Below are 17,512 nucleotides of genomic sequence, written 5' to 3'. Positions count from 1 at the left end.
AGCATAGTGGGCAGAACAAGTGCGTCATAGTGGGCAGAACAAGCAAGGAGATGGGCTGAGCCATGCACGAGCAAGCGACATCCTACAAGCCCGTTCTAGCATACATCTGCATATTTCCGTTAGGGAACGCCTACTCTGTGAAGTGCGCGTGTGCAATAACGTCTTTGCGCTCCTTCGAAACAAAGCGTTTTTTTTTTACAAAACATAGTCTATCTACTCTGTTCATAACCGATTCTAGTTTTGGGAACAGAAAACTGTACTGAGATCAAATGTTTCATCGATGAGATTTTTTTTAGAATGTCGACCAAAGTCCATCTTCTCCCACTGGGCTTTCTCTCACTACCATATTTCCTCTCACTGTGGAAACGCTAAGGGGATTCTTCACATGCATTCAGCTGGTGAAATATCTGTTCCATCTGTGGCTGGATCCCTTCTAGCCATGACCCGGTTGGGGTTCGGCGAATGTTTGTCGCAAGTGACGTCACTTGCTGCCAATAAACTGCGAAACTGACGTGGAAGGACTATTTAATTGATAGATGAATTACATCTTATTGGATTTTTGTTTATCAAACATCAAGCAACAAAATAGATTAAAAAGACTCGTCTAGGTAGAGAAGAAACACAGTGAGCGTGACCAACGAGGATGTTTAAAAAGTAGGTGTTGTGCATGATTTCCCTAGCAAGCTAGCATCGTTACCATGGGGACCGGCCCCAATCGCAACCTCAGATGGCTAGCTAGATAGTTAAGCAGCTAAATCAAATCAGATTTCATTGGTCACATACACATATTTAGTTAGCTAAATAAGCTAGTTCCGTGTGTGCACATCAACACCCACAAATTGTGCACTATATTCAGATGTAATATTGACAGTTTGTGGTTTACGTTACAGCTGGCCATGGTAGTTAACTAAACAAATAACATTACCAAGTTTAGGCTTGCCAACTACATGACCATGTAACTAGCTTCTTGGCTAGTTAGCTAACTATTCAATGTTGTTAGTCTTCCACGTAGACTTTAAGTAAACTCTTGATCAGCTTTCAATTGAGTGAAGAGTCACACTAACATGAATGTGTTTCCATTTTCTCATTTTAGATTTGATGAGAAGGAAAATGTTTCCAACTGTATTCAGTTGAAGACCTCGGTAATCAAAGGCATCAAAAACCAGCTGTTGGACCAGTTTCCAGACATTGAGTCATGGCTCAACCATATAATTCCAAAAAAGGACCCTGTCAAAATAGTGAGATGGTAAGTCAAGAAGCAAACATTTTCTCCCCTTCTCAATTCAATTTGCTTTATTGGCATGACGTAACAATGTACATATTGCCAAAGCTTACTTTGGATATTTACTATATGAAAATAATAAGAATCAAAATTGTCAACGTGACAACAGTAACAACAATAACCAAGGGTCAAAATAACCATACATTGAACAATAACAATAAGCATACAGTAGAGGACATGTGCAGGTTGATTGGTCTGTTAGACACTGTCCCTCAACCTATGTCAAGCAGCAATGTAGTTCGCTGCCAACCCACAGCTCTGCGTCCTCCCCCAACAGGACGGGTAGCCTACTCTCATCATAGAGGTCTTTGAAACCTTGGATAAGGGTTTCAAATTTGGGGAAATGACACTCAAATAGTTTTATATTTTTCACATTTTGTCAGGAAATGCAGCTCTGTCTCAGGTTCTGCTATTGTGCAGTGGCTGCACAGCCTTTCCTCTACAGGGAGCCAGGTTTTCCTGTGTCTACCCTTCTCAATGGCAAAGCTGTGCTCACTGAGCCTGTACTTTGTCAAGGTTTTTCTAAGGTTTTGATCAGTAACCATGGTCAAATAGTTAGCCACGGTGTACTGTCGATTTAGGGCCAGATAGCACTGCATTTTGCTTAGCACTGCATTTTGCTTAGCACTGCATTTTGCTTAGCACTGCATTTTCTTAGCACTGCATCTTCTCAGTGGCTGTGTTTGAGAGCGTCAAATCCATTACACTTGCTGTACACGGTTTTAACACAGTTGCAGCCGATAGCAGTTTTCTAGTTTCCTTCTTCCATTATACACAGGTGTTTGGAGATGCTGGTTAGCTTATTAGAAACAGTTGGTCGCCTTTCTCTTCCATATGTGAAAATATGGCCATCTGGGATCAGTTTTAAAAAGGTGTATAGTAATATAACTTTTTTTTTAAAATATATTTTTTTATAGATGATATGAAAGTAAAGTTCCAAAGGTTTACAAAACCATATTGCAAGTAATAACGTTTAGACAGCGTCGGGGCTATTGTACACATAGGCCGTGTCGCATTGCGTGCTTCGGCTGAGAACCCAAGAGGTCTGCGTATTGCCCCCCTTGGGTGAACGAGAGCAACTGTTTGACGTTTTGTGTTCCATCATCCAACCCACAGCCATGAACACATTGAAATCTTGACAGTGAATGGAGAATTGCTCTTCTTCAGACAAAGAGAAGGACCGTTCTACCCAACTCTCCGACTGCTGCATAAGTGTAAGACCTCTGCTCTCTTTGATGTGCAGGTACTGTGTCTGTGATTTGAATCCATTTGAAATCAATCACTTTTTGACAGCACCCCTTTTGATTTGAATGAAACTTACCATACATATTTGCCCATAGTAGAAGTGCTCAGGAAGTGACTTAATGCCAAAATGTTAACTTAAATGGGAAAATCTGTTTTAAAGTATACTGTCAATCCTCCTTAGGAAACCTATTGATCATAGAAATATAGATGATAGAATAAACATGTTAGCAGTTGATGTTACTCTTCAATAACACAGACCCCAAAGCAAATCAAGGGGAGAAAAATTGATTTATTCAAAGAGGACAAATCATAGATGTTATGCGAGAGGTAGATGTTCATTCTCCCCTGTCCTCAGTGATTCTTCCACAGAACAAATAGACAGGATGTCATTTAATACCCCCAAACCTAGTCTGCGGTTGACCAATTAGAATTCCTTGCAGTAAAATTGGGCCAATGGCCAGATTACAATTATCCTGTTTCAGACTCGATGTGTAGACCATTTGAACCAATGAAAACTTCACACACGTAGCTATGAGTCCAGGACTGACACTCCTACACATTCTAAACAGATGAACTGAAAAACAACTATTTCCATTGATCGTTTATTCCCTATTGACCTCTAGTCCTCTGCGTTGTGTATTATCTTAAAATATTCTGACAGACATGAACACTTAAGTTGATATTTGACGGTGGGTGGACCCGCGGCCCTCTTTGTGGTAGTAATTAGAAGTTAAAATTTCAAATCAATTGACATTTCAATGGTGTACCAGCTAAATTGCAGTGGTCTGAAGGGATAAGTCCGTTCAATTAATTATATTTCTGTTTATGAAATGCACATTGTTATATTTGGTAACACATTTTCCTTGACTCCAACCCCATTCACTGCACTGAACGGATGTGGATGGGCAATGTCTACATAAGGGTGCAATTAAAAACTCTGACGAAGGCCTTGAGGCTGATACGTAATACTAGCAAGAGCAGCGTGCAGGATCCTATTTTATCTCATATTATTGTAATGACACTCACCCTGTATTCAACTGCATGTTGTGTCTCAATCGAGGGCGGACACAACCTCAGATGATGTTAGGGTAGGGTCTAAGCTACAACACATGAATATTTACAACATATGCAAATAATATATATATATTTTAAAGGGATTTTTTTTTTTTTTTTGATCATTCATGTTTAAGGAAAATGTCAATTTCTGTGATTACATTTATTTTTTAAGGCTGTTATGAAATAGTTAGACAACCTTGTTTTGTAAGCTTTTAAATGTTATCAACTGTTTATTTTCCAGTGATGAAGACATGGATGTCTCATGGTATGGTGGGGTATGCAAAATGGGTCAACTTTGAGCACCTTTATCTCCTGAATGTTTTGGCATTCAGGTCTAAAAGTCACTTTCTGACCACTTCTTCCATGGCCAAACATGTATGGAAAGTTTTGATTAAATCAAAAGGGAGGCTGTCAAAAAAGTGAATTAATTCAAATGGATTTACCCTATGTGCTTTGTGTACTTGTACTGTTTGGTAAGTTGCTCTTTGCTTTCTGTTCGTATTTTACAGAGCCCTTTATTCTTCCACACCAACAAGTAGACAAAGGGGCCCTCAAGTTTGTCGTAAGTGGAGCCAATATCATGTGCCCTGGATTGATATCCCCAGGTGCCAAACTCTACCCCTCTGCCTCAGAAACAGTAGTTGTATCCTTCCTTTGACCGATATGCTGATCATGTACAGTGCCTTGAGAAAGTATTCATACACCTTGACTTATTTCACATTTTGTGTTACAGCCTGAATTCAAAATGGATTTAAATGCTTTTTTTTCTCAAATGTTTTGAAAATGCAATGGAGAAGTATCACATTTACGTAAGTATTCATAACCCTGAGTCAATGTGAGAATCACCTTTGGCAGTGATTACACCAGGATTGTTCAATATTTGCACATTCTTTTTAAACTTATTCAAGCTTTGTCAAGTTGGTTGTTGATCATTGCTAGACACCCATTTAAGTCTTGCCATAGATTTAAGTAGATTTAAGTCAAAATTGTTATTAGGCCACTCGGGAACATTCAATGTGATCTTGGTAAGCAACTCTAGTGTATATTTGGCATTGCTTTTTAGGTTATTGTCCTGCTGAAAGGTGAATTTTGTCACCCAGTGTCTGTTGGAAAGCAGACTGAACTAGGTTTTTCTCTAGGATTTTGTGCTTAGCTGTGCTTAGCTATATTCCATTTATTTGTATCCAAAATAAATCCCTTGTCCTTGCCGATGACAAGCATACTCATAACATGATGCAGCCACCACCATGCTTGAAAATATGAGGAGTGATACTCAGTGATGTGTTGTTGGATTTGCCCCAAACATAAAACATATTGCCCTTTGTGAGTCATTGGAAAATCTCCCTGGTCTTTGTGATTGAATTTGTGTTTGAAATCCACTGCTCGACTGAGGGACCTTACAGATAATTGTATGCGTGGGGTACAGAGATGAGGTAGTCATTCAAAAAGTCATATTGCACAAAGTGAGCCCATGCAACTTTTGTGACTTGTTAAGCACATTTTCACTCCTGAACTTATTTAGGCTTGCCATAACGAAGGGGTCGAATACTTAGACTCAAGACATTTCAGTTGAAAATAAAAAACAAAAACAGAATTCCATTTTGGGGGTACATTTTAAATACAGGCTGTAACACAACAAAATGTGGAAAAAGTCAAGGGGTGTGAATACTTCCTGAAAGCACTGTTTGTTCAGTACAACGTCTTACTTGGCCCGTTTTCTACATGGACGAGCCTTTAGGATCAGGCCCCGTCCATGTAATCATATTCATTATGGTCATGATGATGCTTTCAGAAACTCAGAGTTCCAGAGTTGGAAATAGCTTACTACTAGATCGGCCCTCAATAAATCTGAGTTCCAAGTGGGGAAACTCAGACCAGAATGTTAATACCCGAGTTTACGAGTTGTGACGTTTCTTCACTTACCTTTTAACTCTCGAACCAAAAGATTGTAAAACAAAGCCATTTTCAATGCAGTTTGACCCATACAGTATAGTACAGTGTATTCAGATCCCTTCCCTTTTTCCACATTTTGTTATGTTACAGCCTTATTCTAAAATTGATTAAATACATTTCTTCTACTCAATCTACACACCCCATAATGACTAACCAAAAACAGATGTAGAATTTTTAAAACAGATGCCTTACTTGCATAAGTATTCAAGACCCTTTGCTATGAGACTAGAAATTGAGCTCAGGTGCATCCTGTTTCCATTGATCATCCTTGATCTTTCTACAACTTGATTGCAGTCCACCTGTGGTAAATTCAATTGATTGGACATGATTTGGAAAGGCACACACCTGTCTATATAAGTTCCCACAGTTGACAGTGCATTTCAGAGGACAGTGTATGTTGCATTGATCTGATCTGTAATAGACTATGACAGTATAGTGTATAGTTCGGCAGCCCGGACATCTTTGGAAAGGCTAGCTATCATACAGGGGCAAGGACTCAGAATATGTAGTGGGACATTTCGGACATCCCCAGTGGCTGCACTACAGGTGGAGATGGGGGATATGTCATTGCAGATTAGGAGACAGCAGCTGGCAATTCATTATGGGGTTAACCTACAGGGACATGGGGTGTCTCATCCTGCAAAAGGGATTTTACATGGGAACATGCGCGAAGACAGAATACGAGCTTTGGGTGGGTGGGTAATATCCAGGCGAAGGAGATGGGACTGTATAGAAGGGAGTTTAGTCCAATGGTAGCTATTCCTGTGAATCCACCATGGCTACTCCCACCTCCAGTAGTTGATCTAGAAGCGTTGGAGAGACTACAGAAAGATAGGGAGGGTGATCCATCTGATTTGTTTAAGAGACGTCTGGATACTGTGTATCAGGATTTTGTGGCCAAATACACAGATAGTTCAAAAGATCCAAAGACAGGATGTACTGGGTCAGCATTTGGAGTGAAAGAATGTGGGGTGGAAGTCAGGAAACGTATTATAGATCATCTGGCTGTATATATGGCGGAGCTGATTGCCATACTGTTGGTCTTGCAGTGGGTGGAGGAAGTCAAAGCAGATGGAGTAATTATCTGACATAATATACCTTAATTAAGTACCACCGCATATGTTCAGTTGGTCGGATTACCAGAATATAGTTCATTTCCCCCCAACTTCTGATGTTCCCAGAATCTCTATGTTAACCAAAGGGGCTTTCTAATGTCACATCAGTAGGGAAGAGGAACGGGGGAGGGGGGAAAGAGGTATTTATGACTGTCATAAACCTACCCCCAGGCCAACGTCATGACATTGATGTTGTAGTTACAATGAGCAAGGCAGAGGCAAAAAGCCTGATATGGACCGTGATGGTGCAGAGATGGCAGGAGCAGTGGAATAGAGATGCTAAGGGCAGGCATTTATTTCAAGTACAGAGGAAAGTCAAGGAGGGAAGGATGGCAGGAATGGACAGAAGAAAGGAGGATATTTTTACAAGATTAAGGGTGGGAAACAGCCAGTTGAATAAGTCCTTAAATGTGATACGAAAGCATCCAACAGTAAAGTGTGATTAATTGCCAGGAAACCGAGATGTGGAGCAGGTATTGCTACAGTGTGGGCAGTTTAGAGGGAAAGAGAGGCTGAGATCTAGTATGAGGGAGAAGGCGATACAGGAAATTAGTTTAAAGAGGTATATTGAGTAGAACGTCATTAGATATAGTCTCAGATATTTTATATTTTTTAAGAGCAACAAGGCTGGCAGGTAGGATTTAGTTTCTCCCGGTCTCTGGCCCACACTCCAGTACAGTAGGTGGCGGTAATGCACCAAAACATTTCTGCAGCATCGAAGGTCCCCAAGAACACACTTCATTCTTAAATGGAAGAAGTTTGGATCCACCAAGACTCTTCCTAGAGCTGGTCGCCCTGACAAACTGAGCAATCGGGGTTGAAGGGCCTTGGTCAGGGAGGTGACCAAGAACCTGATGGTTACTCTGACAGAGCTCCAGAGTTCCTCTGTGGAAATAGGTGAAACTTCCAGAAAGACAACCATCTATGCAGCACTCCACCAATCAGGCCGTTATGGTAGAGTGGTCAGACGGAAGCCACTCCTCAGTAAAAGGCACATGACAGCCCACTTGGAGTTTGCCAAAGGCACCTAAAGACTCTCAGACCATGAGAAACAAGATTCTCTGGTCTGATGAAACCAAGATTGAACACTTTGGCCTGAATGCCAAGCGACACGTCTTGAGGAAACCTGGCACCATCCCTACGGTGAAGCATGGTGGTGGCAGCATGCTGTGGGGATGTTTTTCAGCGGCAGGGACTGGGAGACTAGTCAGGATCGAGGGGAAAAATGAACGGAGCAAAGTACAGAGATCCTTGATGAAATCCTGCTCCCGACTAGGGCAAAGGTTCACCTTCCAACAGGACAACGACCCTAAGCACATAGCCAAGACAACGCAGGAGTGGCTTCGGGACAAGTCTCTGAATGTACTTAAGTGGCCCAGCCAGAGCCCAGACTTGAACCTGATCGAACATCTCTGGAGAGACCTGAAAATAGCTGTGCAGCGACCATCCAACCTGACAGAGCTTGAGGATCTGCAGAGAACAATGGGAGAAACTCCCCAAATACAGGTGTGCCAAGCTTGAAGCGTCATACCCAAGAAGACTTGAGGCTGTAATTGCTGCCAAAGGTGCTTCAGCAAAGTACTGAGTAAAGGGTCTGAATAATTATGTAAATGTTTATTTTTAATACATTTCAAAAAATGCCGAAACCTGTTTTTGTTTTGTCATTATGGGGTATTGTGTGTATCTTGAAAGGGGGGGGGGGGTTAATCCATTATAGAACAAGGCTGTAACATAACAAAATGTGGAAAAAATCTAGGTCTGAATATTTCCCGAATGCACTGTTTTGACACATTGTCAATGTAATCAAGCAAAGTAATTTATTAATAGCTACATTAATCTTACTGGTTGAAAAGCACTAATGCATTCATGTCTTAGTTATGACTCACCAACTGGGAGTTAACGAGTTCCTGAAAACCTTCCGAAAGCACCATTATGTCAGCCTGTAATTGTCATACACCAACATTGGTGTTTTGACACTTCCTGTTGGTATCAAGTGCATGTGAGGTGGTGTTTCCTTGACAATTGGTTTCAGGCCATAATGGCGGAGAGCAAGCAATATGCGCTTTGTGTCGGAGTCATGAAGATGTCTGCAGAAAACATGTAATTATCAAATTACTTTTCCTATTTACACCACAGAAATGTACTTGTACACATACACTAATCACCAAAAGTATGTGGACACCCCTTCAAATTAGTGGATTTGGCTATTTCAGCAACACCAGTTGCTGACAGTATCAAATCGAGCACACAGCCATGCAATCTCCATAGACAAACATTGGCAGTAAAATGACCTTACTGAAGAGCTCAGTGACTTTCAACATGGCACCGTCATAGGATGCCACCTTTCCAACAAGTCAGTTTGTCAAATTTTTGACCTTGTAGAGTGGCCCGGTCAACTGTAAGTGCTGCTGTTGTGAAGTCTAAACGTCTAGGAGCAACAACGGCTCAGCCATGAAGTGACATGCCATGAAGCGCATAAAAATTGTCTGGCCTCGATTGCAACACTCACTATCGAGTTCCAAACTGCCTCTGGAAGCAATGTCAGCAAAATAACTGTTCGTTGGGAGCTTCATAAAATGGGTTTCCATGGTCGAGCAGCCGCACACAAGCCTAACACGGAACCCAAACCGGCTGCGCGCGTGCGCTATCGTGCATACATTTATTTTGTCCCCCTACACCAAATGCAATCACGACACGCAGGTTAAAATATCAAAACAAACTCTGAACCAGTTACATTAATTTGGGGACAGGTCGAAAGCATTAAACATCTATGGCAATTTAGCTAGTTAGCTTGCACTTGCTAGCTAATTTGTCCTATTTAGCTAGCTTGCTGTTGCTAGCTAATTTGTCCTGGGATATAAACATTGAGTTGTTATTTTACCTGAAATCCACAAGGTCCGACAATTAATCCACACATAAACCGACCAACCGAATCGTTTCTAGTCATCTTTCCTCATCTTTCCTCCGTCTAAGCTTTTTCATCTTTGAACTTATATGATGATCGGCATCTAAACTTTCATAGTATTACCACAACGACCGGCAACACAGTTCGTCTTTCAATCACCCACGTGGGTATAACCAATGAGGAGATGGCACGTGGGTACCTGCTTCTATAAACCCATGAGGAGATTGGAGAGGCAGGACTTTCAGCGCGATCTGCGTCAGAAATAGAAAGGAGTTTTGGCAACGCAGACGCTCGTTGGCGCAATAATTGAATAACATGGATCTCAAAATGTATTTTGCGACGCACGCGACATGTCCGGTCTGGTCAGCATGTAAGATCACAATGCGCAATGCCATGTGTCGGCTGGAGTGGTGTATAGCTCGCCGCCATTGGACTCTGAAGCAGGGGAAAGACGTTCTCTGGAGTTATGAATCATGCTTCACCATCCGGCAGTCCGACGGACGAATCTGGGTTTGGTGGATGCAAGGATAACACTACCTGCCCGAATGCATAGTGCCAACTGTAAAGTTTGGCGGAGGAGTACTAATTGTCTGTGGCTGTTTTTCATGGTTTGGGCTAGGTCCCTTTTAGTTCCAGTGAAGGGAAATCTTAATAATACAGCATACAATGACACGATTCTGTGCTTCCAACTTTGTGGCAACAGTTTGGGGAAGGCCCTTTCCTGTTTCAGCATGACAATGCTCCCGTGTACAAAGCGAGGTCCGTACGGAAAGGGTTTGTCAAGATTAGTGTGGAAGAACTTGACTGGCCTGCACAGAGCCCTGACCTCAACCCCATCGAATACCTTTGGGATGAATTGGAATGCAGACTGCGAGCCCGGCCTAATCGCCCAACATCAGTGCCTTACCGTGCTAATGCTCTTGTGGCTGAATGGAAGCAAGTCCCCTCAGCAATGTTCCAACATGTAGTGGAAGCCTTCCCAGAAGAGTGGAGGCTGTAATAGCCAATGTTCTCTCTAAGCTGCGCATGCGCAGCAGCCCGGAGACTACCGCGCAGCTCCTCCGGGACTGCAGAACAGAAATATCAGCCCACAGAGAGAAGCTCGAGATTGAACTTCAAACGATAAAGCCTTGTGTTCCTATTTTATTAGTTTTGGGCTGTTGGCGGTAAATGCATCCGATTCAGCTGCCCTGCGTGCCGAGTAGGCGAACTATTGCCATTTTGAACAATTTAATGTGTCTAAGGGTACAAACTCTGCATTCCCGGCAGGCCCAGAGAGCAAATCAAGTGTACAATAGGTCTACCGCTGGTCAATCGGATGGCTCAGAATACCGTGTCTGCAGTAATGTAGCAGGGATAAAAGAAAGACATTTTAAAACCATGACTAGAGAGAGACTGTCAACGAATACAGCATAGATATGTTTATTTTATGAGGGAGTTCATGTTTAAGTTCTTACTCAGCACTGTGAACACTTTGTATTCAACATTATTATAAGTCATAAGATGCGCGTTCTTCCTATTTCCACTCAGCGCCACAAACGCTGCAGCAGTAATGAATGCGTAGGAAAGTATCTATAGGCTTGCGTAATTTTTTGTTATTATTAGCAGCTTGGATCTTTTTTATATCGAGGAATATTTCACTTTCTCTGGTCATAGGAGAAACAACATGATTTGGCCATGATGCAGAAATAATGCAGTGACTCGAGTTTCGCCATCTGGAAGACGGTGTCCCTTTATTGGTCTGTGGAGGAAAGGGAGAGGGTGTTGATAGGCGGACCCCTAGTCTGCTGCTCTCTCCCTCCGTTGAGACTGACCATGAGATGCAGGCAACATCAGCCCAGTAAAATAAAATGATTTAAATGTATGCTCATTCAGCTGTGCTTCACAAGTAATACAACAACGGATCTATTACCGGTGTGATCATATAGCCTACCTCAAATTTAGAAATATAATTGGAGAAAAAAAAACGATGCATTGGTTGGGCAATTCAAGCAAAGCCTATATGCAGTGATAATGTATTGGGCCTTTAGCTTACTGCACAAACCTCATTGCTACAGTACTGTTTTAATTGGTTAATGTTGCATAGGCTTATGTTTAAGTCATGTTAAAAGCTGTAGACCTCTGCTTGCATTTTGACTCATAAGGGATCTTGACTCAAAAGGTTGGTGACCACTGTTCTAGAGTTTTCCCTGTTAACACTATCAATGTTTCCCTGCAACATACTGAAACAAAATGAACTATGCAATAGATTTTGTAGGCAGAAAGCATTTGGAGTAGGATTCTATTGCATTGACTTCAGCCCGTACTCTATACAGACCAGTGCTCCACCAGTGCTCCATAAACAATCGGAGCTGCGGTAGGCCTATATGCAAATAGACCATTGCCATATAATGATCTGTGGAAAACGCCGCGCACTGCTGCTCATGCTCCAGGTGATTTTATTTACAACACAACACTTCATCAGGCATCCATGAAGACCTACGGGTCGAAACGTTGTGTTGTAAATAAAATCACCTGGAGCATGAGCAGCAGTGCGCGGCGTTTTCCTTTCTGTTTTCCATGACTTTGCCTACAACTCCAGCACCTGCTGTAAGTGCCTGCATGTGCGTTTGTTCTTCAGCTTTCGTATATGGATCTGTGCCATTCACTATGAACTGGACTGTGTTAAGGCTAACGTATGAGCGGTGCGAGTTTTGAGATTAAAGCTAGAGCTGCATGTAGCCACGTGTGGACGTTTCGTTCATATGTTATTAGCCCAGTTATAGATCAATTGTAGTCAGCAATAGGGGAGTGATTGCTTCCTACAAGAGCACAAAGCGAATATATTTCTAGACATCTTTGAAAAGCGAGTCAGGTAAAATCTTTTTTTTGTTTTGTTTCAATGGGGCAGTGTTGTAATTTGACACAGTTTATTTTAAGCCTAAATAACCAACAGGCAGATGGTAGCATAATTGTTCTGATTCTCTGTAATAATGGTATGGGAATAATAATGCATTTTATTTTGTAAAGTGGTTTCTTGCCTAAAACAACACAACATTTTCAGTCACCTTATCTGAAGGACAAGTGGATAGACAGGGTAATGTTAGGCACATTTCCCCCCCAAAAGTCTCATGGAATGTAAACCTACATTGAACACCACACATTGGCTGAATGATAGAACAGCTATTTCCTTGTTAAAATGTTATGGAATACATTTTCTCTGTTGTTTTAGGCCACTCTGGTAGGCCTACATTATGATAAAATAGCCACAGTAGCCTACATGGCCATTGTTAAAACTGTAATTTAAAGTGGGTACAGCCTCAGTGTTCACAGTCAACACGTGCTGGAAGTTGCACTGAATTTTCACAACGTTCAATTTGGGCTCAGCAGACCTGAAATTTGCTCAATGCTGAAAAAATTAAAGGGAACATTTATTTAAGTAGCAAAGGGGGGACCAACTTCATATTTATTAATGCCCATGATTTTGGCACGAGATGTTAGAAAATAAGGTGTCCACTTTTGGTCATGTGTACTTGTATATACTACAGTATGCGTATAAACCTTCCTGACGCTCATTCCGCTTCACTTTTTGTGAACAGAGAGAAAGTCAACAAGGGAGTAGGAGTTGAAAATGTTCATTATCTTAATGACGGACTGTGGCACATGAAGACGTATAAGTGAGATGTCGTTACCCACCCCCTGGACAACATGGAGCTCTTGACAGCGAGGCTGCCAGTCAATTGTTTACACCAACGGACTTAGTTGCGTAACTAGCTGGAGGCTTTGAACCAACCTCCAATTGATGCACAAATAAAAACCTGCATTTAAAGTTATTTTCCATTCTTTTGCACTGCCTTTACATTTTATGGTTTCTTTGCTAAAGTTCTTGGGACTCACTTGCTACCAGGTGAAAAACATCTGAAATGGATTGTAGATCATAGTGCCATGTATATGCTGTTACATGTATTTATGACATGAAATCAATAAAGAATACTCTGGTGAGTTGGAGGCTAAAGAAAAAAGAATTCAGATTTTTTTAGGGGGGTCAGGTACATTCTCTCTTTGCAGTGAACATTTAATTGCCAAAGTTTTGGCACGCATGGCCTTCATTAGGTGTATGTATTTATGAAAACTAAAGTAATCTAGCAGACACTTCCATATGCCAGGATGTACAATGATGCTTGATGGGGCATGAATACAGACAGGCATCACTGGTAAACATTAGAAAAGAATGTCACATTCACAGTTTAATCAAATCATTTTTTATAAATGGCAACTCGAGTTGAGGATAGTTTGTTTGGAGCTCTGGGAGAATCAATTGTTTTTGCTCGGCGATTACGTTTTCTTCTCACCATGGAAACAAAACAATAATCAATAGGAAGGTACACGGAGAACAAGTATAGCCTACATAAAAAATACTCAAACGACAGTTGGGCTAGGGGTACAATAACACATAACATAAAGACCTTAAGGGATTTACAGTGCATTTGGAAATTATTCAGACCCCTTGACTTTCTACATTTTGTTACATTATAGCCTTATTCTAAAATTGATTAAATTGTTTCCCCATAATGCCAATGGAAAAGCAGTTTAGACATTTTTGCAACAAAAAAAATCAAATTTACATAAGTATTCAGACCCTTTACTCAGTACTTTGTTTAAGCACTTTTGGCAGCGATTACAGCCTCAAGTCTTGGGTATGACGCTACAAGCTTGGCACACCTGTATTTGGGGAGTTTCTCCCATTCTTCTCTGCAGGTCCTCTCAAGCTTTGTCAGGTTGGATGGGGAGCGTTGGTTCAAGTCCGGGCTCTGGCTGGGCCACTCAAGGACATTCAGAGACTTGTCCAGAAGCCACTCCTGCGTTGTCCTGTTGGAAGGTGAACCTTCACCCCAGTCTGAGGTCCTGAGCGCTCTGGAGCAGGTTTTCATCTAGGATCTCTGTACTTTGCTCCGTTCGGCTTTCCCTCGATCCTGACTAGTCTCCCAGTCCGTGAAAACATGATCCTGCCACCACCATGCTTCACCGTAGGGATGCTACCAGGTTTCCTCCAGAGGTGACGCTTGGCATTCAAGCCAAAGAGTTACATTTTGATTTCATCAGACCAGAGAATCTTGTTTCTCATGGTCAGAGTCCTTTAGGTGCCGTTTGGCAAACTCCAAGCGGGCTGTCATGTGCCTTTTACTGAGGAGTGGCTTCCGTCTGGCCACTACCATAAAGGCCTGATTGGTGGAGTGCTGCAAAGAGGGTTGTCCTTCTGGAAGGTTCTCCCATCTCCACAGAGGAACTCTGGAGCTCTGTCAGAGTGACCATCGGGTACTTGGTCACCTCCCTGACCAAGGCCCTTCTCCCCTGTTCTTGGGGACCGTCAATGCTGCAGACATTTTTTGGCACCCTTCCCCACACACTCCTGTCTCGGAGCTCTACGGACAATTCCTTCGACCTCATGGCATGGTTTTTGCTCTGACATGCACTGTCAATTATGGGACCGTATAAAGACAAGTGTGTGCCTTTCCAAATCATGTAAAATCAATTGAATTTACAAAAGGTGGACTCCAAGTCGTAGAAACATCAAGGATGATCAATAGAAACAGGATGCGCCTGAGCTCAATTTTGAGTCTCATAGCAAAGGGTCTGACTACTTATGTAAATAAGGTATCTGTTTTAAAAAAAAAAATAGTTTTGCAAAAATGTCTAAACCTGCTTGTTGCTTTGCCATTATGAGGTATTGTGTGTAGATTGAGGAACATTTTGTATTCAATCCTTTTTAGAATAAGTCTAACGTAACCAAATGTAGAAAAAGTCAAGAATACTTTTCCCAATGCACTGTACATTTATAATTCTAACCTCTTTTTGGTTGGTAGAGTATTTTTCTTAAAATACTGTTCAATTTCCTTTTGTAAGGTAAGAAAAAGTTGTTTAAAAAAAAAAAAATGAAAATGCAAAAATTAATTACATTGTCACGTTCCTGACCTGTTTCTGTTAGTTTTGTATGTGTTAGTTGGTCAGGACGTGAGTTTGGGTGGGCAGTCTATGTTTTCTGTTTCTATTTTTGTTTGTTTAAGGGTTGCCTGGTATGGCTCTCAATTAGAGGCAGGTGTTTGGCGTTTCCTCTAATTGAGAGTCATGTTAAGGTAGGTGTTTTCACACTGTTTGTTGTGGGTGGTTGTCTCCTGTGTCTGTGTCTATGTACATTGCGCCACACAGGACTGTTTTCGGTTTGTTTGGTTTTTTCGGTTTATGTAGTCTGTTCCTGTTTCATGCGTTCTTCGTTATATGTAAGTTCTTATGTTCAGGTGCGTATACGTCGTTTGTTGTTTTGTAGTTTGTTAAAGTGTTTTTCGTGTTTTTTCGTCTTTACTTTAATAAATATTATGTCTTCATACCTCGCTGCACATTGGTCTTCCGATCCCTCTCTCCTCTCCTCGTTCGAGGAGGAGGAAGAGCTAGAGCACCGTTACATACATAAAATTGTTTTCAGTTATTTTTTATTGTAGGTAAATAAACCAAGCAGTACATATCTCCATAATATAAATACAAGATCAATTATAAATCTACTGATGTCTTGCCACAGAGTCTTTACCATGAATACAATGCCCAAAAAATACATAACACTGTTTCTGGGTGGTCGTTACAAAAGGTACAATAACATCCAAACCTATGAAACGATTGCAATACGGCATGACATAAGGTATAGATATAACATCCTGTTGAAACAAGGCACATATAGCTCTATTGTTGTATGGTCCAAAATAAAAACAAATCTTTCCTACTGATGAATCAACAGGGGCAATAGAAGATATGCTCTGAGGGTCAGGTCTTGACACATTCCTGAATAATAAATCAACACCTGAGGAATGGCATCTAAAATGTTTGCAAAATCTTTAGGTGTTACAGTGATCAGAAATCCTCATAATTAAGTAAAAGATCCTCTGCATTTACAAGTTGGCTCACCAATAGAATACTTCGGAACAAATATTCTAAAAACAAAGATGTATTTTTATACAGGGTTAAAAATGTAGGAAGCCTCGACTTCTGATCCTTAGTATGGTTATGCCTAAATATGTAAGTTCTTTCACTGGATTACCCTAATATGAGGGTGTCACACAATCTTTGACAGCCATGAGTGTGCATTTATTAATGTTAAGACTTAGACCAGATGCTTTGGAAAAGGATTCTATCACAATGATTGATATGGGAATCTGACTGGCATCTTTCAAAAATAGTGTAGTATCGTGCTATAGTTATTTAGTAGCTGGCTATAGTCATTTACCAGCTATGGAAATACGTTGTACAGGACTTATTCACTTTTATTTTCATTCAATTTCACTTATAATTCACTTTGGTTTTAGAAGTGTGACCTGGCGGGGGTCTGGGTGTCCTCCCCCAGATTTTTTTGGGGGCAACTAAAGCTAATTTCCTGCATTTTTACACAATCCAATATGTTGTCTCCATTTAGAACAAAAAGTAAGCAAAAATACCCACTGTCATCAAGCTAGGTAAGAGATCATTATTAAAAATGTTTAAGTGATTAATAAGACTGAACTAGGTAAAAGGTCATTCAATAACAAATAGTGTTGCACCGTTAACCAGTAGCCGAACAAATGAACCACTCTTTAAAAAATACAAAAATAAGACTTCATTGTCTTTATTAAGACATCCTCTATATCAAATTTCAACCAGACCAACCAGCCAGCCCGAGCCTCCTGTAAACCCAATCTCCACCAGTCTAGTCAATAACTAAATTCTCTCCCAACACAATTTCCTTCCCAGTTCACACCTTGATTTCTTTTTTTTTTTATTCCCAAGGGAAAGGTTTGGGGAAAAAACACAAAACAAACACATGCACCTCAAATACACTGCTCAAAAAAATAAAGGGAACACTTAAACAACACAATGTAACTCCAAGTCAATCACACTTCTGTGAAATCAAACTGTCCACTTAGGAAGCAACACTGATTGACAATACATTTCACA

At 41.0% G+C, this 17,512-nt stretch overlaps 1 protein-coding gene across 1 annotated transcript; it reads left to right on the top strand.

Annotated features, from left to right (window-relative positions):
- Positions 1 to 44: 44 nt before the first annotated feature.
- On the top strand, positions 45 to 15,920 carry mcts1 (MCTS1 re-initiation and release factor). Its single transcript, XM_055889403.1, is given in 6 exon segments — positions 45 to 654; positions 1,094 to 1,246; positions 2,399 to 2,496; positions 4,093 to 4,226; positions 8,684 to 8,751; positions 13,135 to 15,920. Coding segments are annotated over 6 exon segments (546 nt in total). The 5' UTR covers positions 45 to 643; the 3' UTR covers positions 13,217 to 15,920.
- The last annotated feature ends 1,592 nt before the right edge of the window (positions 15,921 to 17,512 follow it).

Source organism: Salvelinus fontinalis, chromosome 29, assembly GCF_029448725.1.
Source record: "Salvelinus fontinalis isolate EN_2023a chromosome 29, ASM2944872v1, whole genome shotgun sequence".
NCBI lineage: Eukaryota > Metazoa > Chordata > Actinopteri > Salmoniformes > Salmonidae > Salvelinus > Salvelinus fontinalis.
Note: the sequence above shows the minus strand (reverse complement) of the source record. Positions and strands in the feature narration are given on the sequence as shown.